Source organism: Carettochelys insculpta, chromosome 10 (assembly GCF_033958435.1).
Source record: "Carettochelys insculpta isolate YL-2023 chromosome 10, ASM3395843v1, whole genome shotgun sequence".
NCBI lineage: Eukaryota > Metazoa > Chordata > Testudines > Carettochelyidae > Carettochelys > Carettochelys insculpta.
The window spans coordinates 17167687-17174686 of record NC_134146.1 but is presented as its reverse complement, the minus strand read 5'-3'; the positions used below and the strand labels follow the sequence as shown (position 1 = coordinate 17174686).

The following is a 7000-nucleotide window of genomic DNA, read 5'->3' as shown; positions in this document are numbered from 1 at the left end:
AACACAGAGAGAGAATAGGAAGAAGTATTAGAGGATGACAAGAATGTTAGTCTGTCATGCACTTGTTTGCAACAAAGCAGAATAATTCAAAATATCTTCCCTTGAAAATAGCAACATTCTGAATGGACTTAATTCATCTCCATTTTTAGAAGTGGTAAGAACATAGTTTAAACGTGCAGGGTTAGATATGTCCTCAAACGATGGACAGGTATCCCGTTCCACCAAATCAGTGGCATGACCCTCGATATACTTGCTGTGGTTCTGGCCTGGAGTGATTTTCTGCTGGAGGGGGGGAAAAAAAAAATCAACATCTTGAAAAGGTGAAGAACTGTAAGTGCAAGGCTTAATTTGTGGAAACTCAATTTTACCTTTATTTTTGAAACAAAGTCCAATTCCAAATAAATTATTCATACAATAACTTGGCTACGATATACACGTTGGGGGCAGTTCATATTAACAACCAAACCAAGATTACATTGAAAATGGGTTTGCATTAAATAACCAATTACAGTAATACACAACTGGTCATTCAATTACATTTTCAGCCTCGTCTAATATGTACAAACTTAAAGAGAGACCTCTCCTCTTATCTGTATAGAAGACAGATGTATTCAAATTTCTTATAAACACAAACAAATGAACACACTACATTTATTTAAAAAATGCAGCAACACAAGGTCTAAGTAGAGTTCTAAAACAGCAGAAAAGTTTGTTAATTTCAGCAGCATAAATAAATAAGTTTACTGCCATGGACTCTTATGCCCTGCAGCAGTTTCTGCTTAAATTTACAAGCATTGTTAGACATTTTTATGTGGGGATTCAATGCCTTACACTTCTCTTCATCCTATTTATAAAATTGATGGCACTTATCTTATGTGCCATATTTTTAGTTTCAATTGCACACAGCTTTTAACTAGCTTCAACAAAATATTTTACTGCTGAGAAAACACGGTTTCCCCTTGAGGTACAGTCAATGTTTCTGTAAACTGCAGAAGTAAATGCACCAGTAAGCTTACCAAGTTTTTCTGACATCTAACTTTTAATTTCCTAACCACATCCAGAAAAGCTCTCTTTATTCTGTGTAAAGAAAACTAGTTACATTTGGACTACAGTGTCAGTCTAAAAGTCTTAAAGCATTTGAAAAAATAACACTAAAAATCAAAACACCAGAAGATTTGTGCCAACTATTTTTCTTCCAGGCCTGGTTCTTATTAGGTGAATTAGTCCTCTCTTAAAATGCAACTCAAAATTCATAGCTATGTACATTTTCACATCGGAATAAGTAGCTAATGGTAACTATTATCCCTCTGATTAACAGCTGTAGGAATTTTAAATTGATTTTTTATCAAGATGCTTCTTTTCAAGAGCCACCTTTATGGCCAAAATAAAGTCTGCCCCCCTTGTATTCTTATTATGAGAACCTTGAAATATGGAGGTTAAATTCCGTGCTTTTTTTTAAAAAAAAGTAAGTTCATAGCCTTTTTCATTGCAAAATTAGCTTGAAATTGAACACAAATATTATTGCTGAATGTCTATGACTAATATAATAAGTTCTTCAGAGATCACTCTGGCCATCAGGACACGTGAACTCCATTTCATCAGGCTGCTAGTGTTTTTGTTTGTTTTAAATTTGGTGGCCATTAAGAGCAGTTCATGATTGGGATCTGGTGTCATGTAGACTGCTACCATTAGGTCTGCTCTATCAGAGGGGCAGCTGTGTTAGCCTGTACCTGCCAAAACCAGAAGTCCTGTGTTACCTTAAAAAAATAGCTATTTTGGAGCATAAGCTTTTGTGGGCAAAGACCCGCTTCATCAGTTGCAACATAGTGGAGATTCCATAGGTCTAACTATACAGGTTCATGAAAAGGAGGGAGTCCCAATCAAGAGGAAGGCCAGAGTTGATGAAGTCAATTCAGTCAGGTAGGGTGTGGCCCTCTTCCAGTAACCAAAGTGAAGGTGTGAACACCGAGAGGAGAAACTGCTTTTGTAGTTGGCCAGCCACTCCCAGTCTCTTTCCAATCCTTTATTGATGGTGTCAACTTTGCAAATGAATTTTATGTTATCATTCCTGTCCAGTTTGGCCAATGTATATGGCAGGTGGACACTGCTGGCACATGATGGCATATATTACATTAGTCGACCTGCACACCTATTAGTGTAACATATGTCATCATGTGCCAGCAATGCCCCTCTGCCATATACATTGACCAAACTGGACAGTTTCTATGTAGAAGAATAAATGGACACAAATCAGATGGCAGGAACAGTAACATATAAAAACCTGTAGAACACTTCAGTCTCCCAGGACACTCAGTAATAGGTTTAAAAGTAACCATCCTGCAACAAAAAAAACTTCAGAAACAGACAGCAAAGGGAAACCTCAGATCTACAATTCAGTTGCAAATTTGACACCATCAGTGAAGGACTGAACAAAGACTGGGAGTGGCTAGCCAACTACAAAAGCAGTTTCTCCTCTCGGTGTTCACACCTCCACATTAGCTGCTGGAAGTGGGCCACATCTGCCTTGACTGAATTGATCTCATCAACTCTGGCCTTCCTCTTGACTGGGACCCCTCCTTTTCATGAGCCAGTATAATTAGACCTCTGGAATCTCCAGTACACTGCATCTGACAAAGTGGGTCTTTGCCCATGAAAGCTTATGCTCCAAAATATGTCAGCCTATAAGGTGCCACAGAACTTTTCATTGTAAATTGCTTCACAAGTGAATTGTTCCTCTGCTAACTAGCTAGCACAGTCTATGATCACAAGATGAAAGGATGATTGGAACTCTAACACTCAAGATGCATCATAGCTCAAACGACTACAGTCACATGAGGCATGTGCATTTTAAATTTCAGATATGACAAGGGCTCATGAGTTTTGTAGCCCTGATCATTTGATACAAACTTCCTGCCTTAGAGACTGGTCCTGAGAAGCTCTGAGTACCCACAAGTGACAAACAGGAATTGCAGATGTTCAGAACCCCCCAGGATCAGTCCATTTGTTTCCTCATCTTGGAAAGAGAATTATATACTTACCAAAAACGACTTTTAGGCCCACAAAAATTCAGAGGCCTTTATCTCCAAGCAGAAAATGTATATAAGTGTTCCCCTGGTTCATCTTCCCCATTCTGTATAAGAAACATAAGGTTTATCTCTAACAAAAACAATTTGTCTATATCAGCTTAAAAGGACATCAGAAAAGAAAATTGGATCGAATAACAGATGCAGAGTTAGATTACAGCCCAATTTTCTGGCAGAGAAGGAAGGAAAGTGAAGACATTTTCCCAACTATGATGATATTAATATATGTGTTGATTTCTGTGATTTATCCAAAGTGCATTTAAGAATTTAACAGTCTACTTTAAAATACTATTCCCTTCAGCATTCTTCTTCTGGATTAATCAAACTTATTTTTTTAAATATACTGCAAAGTACAACAAGTGGTTGTTACCCATTTTTGGATTGCTTTAGTTCTTCTAGAATCACAAAAAAGCCAATTGCAACCTTGAGCAAAGCGTATCAGCTGCTTCAAAGTGCAGGCTCTATTTATGGACCTTATTGCTTCTTGATGTCATTTGACAGTGCAAATCCATGTTTTATGAAATATTTTTTCTATACCTAAAATAGTGACACATTTCCTTTGAATTTGGCAGTTTATTTGCTCCCATTTGTTGAACCACCTTCCTATATTTGGTCATATTTACATATCTAGCACGTTTGTAACATTCTAAAAGCTATTTCTAGATTGTAGGCCTGGAGGTCTCTCGACAGAAGTCTGCCACTCTGGGAGCCTTCTGCCAACATCTTGGTCGCCCTCATGCCACGAGGAAGAAGGGATGTGTTGGTAGAGGAGGGTTTCCTAACATTTGGCCCTGTGTAGATGGGCCAAATGATGGGAAAGTCTCTCCTGACAGAACTGTCAGCAGGAGATATGCAAATGTGTAGCACAATTTGCATATCTTTTGCCAACAGATCTCTTCAATCTAGGCATAGCCTCAGATTCAGATCAACAAGTATAGACTGAACTACAACAGACTCGTTATCTCTGTTTTCACATACATCCGATTTTAAACTCCTTTTTAATTCTGAAAATTCCATTTGACTAAATACACTAAACCTCATCAACAAGTTCAGAGACTTAGCCAGCACCATCAACAATGCAAATCCATGGCAATCTAGCAAGAGGTATTTAAAATATAGCACACACTTCCATTATTTAAGAGACTGAAACCAGGTATTATACATTCAGCTTTCACCAGCACAAGAAACTTACTTGACTTAGGTCTCCTATACAACTGCACTACATAAAGAGCTTCAGTTTTCATGTATTTCAGAATTCATTTTTTCATAAGAGCTTGTGTGAAACCATTTCCTAAAACTTCTAAGATAAAGCATTACCAGTGCTAACAGCAGAAAAAGATAGTTTCACTTCTTCTGTACAGCCTATAGCATCAAGCAAAGACCTGACTTTTTACAGTGTAATTATATATACCAAAGAGGAAAGAAAAAAATCTGCAAATTTAAGCTGTTTTTAAAAACTGTTTCATCACAAATTTTACTGATGTGTATGCCTTTCCACATTCTGATGTGATTCTTGATCAGAATATAGTCTATAAATTAATATAGGGACAAACTAACAATAAAGTACACATCTGAAACCAATCTACAGACTCTCACTTTAGACCTAGCTAGCACTCAGAACTCTTGAGATGAAAGCTTCAGAGGACTATTTATAATTAAAAACTGGGACTCCTTTTTGAAAAAAAAAAAAAAAAAAATCAAGAATTAGGGTGCAACAATTAAACAGCCAAGCAGGTAAACAGATATGATTCTTACAAACAATACTTCAGACAGTTGCCTTCAGAGTATAAGAGATTATATCAACAAAAAGCATGAAATGATTAATGGGGGGGATTTTCAAATGGCACAAATAGCAGTCAGGCGCCCAACTCCACCTGGTATCTAATCTTTAAAAAGTTCCCTCTAAAAGATTTAGGTTGCAACTAGGTTTGAACATTGCTGTTATTAATGATTTACAAGTAACAAAACAGAACACCTGAATAGTGCATGTAAGGCTGATGAGGAAAGAGATGATTTAGTTAAAGTCCCACCAAACTTTCAGAATTCATTTTACTTAACACTTTAAAGTACACATTTTAAATAATGTTTTAAAGTTCTATACAAAATGACCTCAATATATTTTAAAAGTGAATTTCCATATTAGACAGATTATTCACAGATGTAACTTATATTGTGTTAAATAGAATCTTTTTATATTAACAAAGACTCAAACAACATTTTCTCCAGGGATGTCTGCTTATATACAGTGTTGTGCTGTGCCCAGCTTTCATTTTTAGGAAAAAAAATAAAATATTTAAGGATCAACCGTCAGGCACATATTTTAGGTGTATTTCACAAGCCACAATGTCAGGCTTTTTTCCCCTCAAATTTACAAAGAACAATTCAACAGCAACAAACAATACGATCTTATGCCCAACAGTGATTTGATTTATAAACATTTTCAGATTACATAATTTCACATCAATAACTTTTTTATATTTAAATATTTATACAAAAGGCTCCCAGAATAGCCATTTCTTACGTAGCCAAATTATCCCTTTATACAGCCAAACTTTAAAAAGTTTCAAACTGAACATTATACAGGATTTATAAACCATATTTAAAAACTTGAGACTCCAAAAAAAATCACAGTTTCCCAAAAGGACTCAGAAAAATCCAGATACTGACAGGATACCAGACACAACTGGAAAGAAAGAGACTGACAAAAGTTTGCTGCCATAATATTTTACTAATCCTGACAAAGATGTTGATGTTATCAGAAGTAACAATTTAAGTTGAAAATGAGGAATGGTGTTTTTGTGTGTTGCTCTTGAGTACTGAAGACATGAGATTCAAGTATTTCCTATTTGATCTGAGCTCACTGGAGCAAACCAGCACAGGAAAAGAATTATTTAGTTTTTCCATACATTCGATCAATGTCCGCTTGGTAGTAGGATGCAAGCTCTCTGCGCTTCAATTTAAAGGAATCTGTCACCAGACCACTGTCAGGGAGCCAAGGATCAGGACTCAAACGAATTTTTATTGGTATTTCAAATTTCTCCAGATGAGCTGCAATAAAAAAATAAAAATGCAATTTTCAAGTAAGAGAAAGAATGTTTGTGAGTTTTTCTTGTTTTTCACCCCTCCCTAGTTAAAACACAGATCAAGGGGCTAAATTATGCTCTCACCCAAAAAAGCCAATGCTATGGAGATAAAAGTACTCCTCAAATTTCATCTTGCAGCCAGAGAGAGAGGTCTTCAAAGCACAGGATCTCTGGGCAACTATATTCCCATTACCATGGAGTATTCCTTATGTGCTTGGGCCTTTGTGTGGCTCGCAGGCTTTGCAAATGCACGCACATACACATACCTGAATGTCTCACTCAAGATCTATGCTGCCAGGCTTGTTTTCTGACCCTGATTCTATAAGTGGTAGAAGGCATGGAAGTGAATTCATTTAGGATCAAAATAACATTACTTCCTGCTGGTTTTCCTAGCAAGTTGATGGGAGAAAATGTTGGACAGAAAAGCCACTTTCCTTACTATAATACAATTTACCAAACCTGCACAGCCCCACTTATATCCTGGTTGTGAAGATCAGTGAACTCACCAGAGACGGAAATTGCAGAGAGGGAGAACAACATTTACGTTTTATTTTCCCCCTTTCACTATTCCCACCCTTTTGGTTTTCTGTGAAATACATTGGAGAGGAGTGTTTGACTATTACTTTTTAGCATAGAAACTAAAGTAATGAAGCAATGTAAAAGTAAAGTCAATGGAACACTCACTTAATAAAAATACGTATCAGTGTATTGCATATTATATGCTCATTAGCTTACACAATAGATCATATAGCAAGTTAAATATTTAAGGTTTTGAGAAAGGCAAGGCAAAAATGTGAATTACTTGTCTAACTGGAGACTCTTCAAGATGCATTG

The 7000-nt window shown here is 36.5% G+C and overlaps 1 protein-coding gene across 2 annotated transcripts in view; it reads right to left on the bottom strand.

The window, feature by feature from the left end:
- Window positions 1-2617: 2617 nt before the first annotated feature.
- ACSL3 (acyl-CoA synthetase long chain family member 3) overlaps window positions 2618-7000 on the bottom strand; it is a 102642-nt gene continuing 98259 nt past the window's right edge. For both annotated transcript variants that reach the window (XM_075004572.1, XM_075004574.1), the window contains exon 16: window positions 2618-6131. In XM_075004572.1, coding sequence (XP_074860673.1) covers window positions 5971-6131 — 161 coding nt within the window. In that variant the 3' untranslated portion in view covers window positions 2618-5970. The remainder of the gene's footprint in view (window positions 6132-7000) is intronic.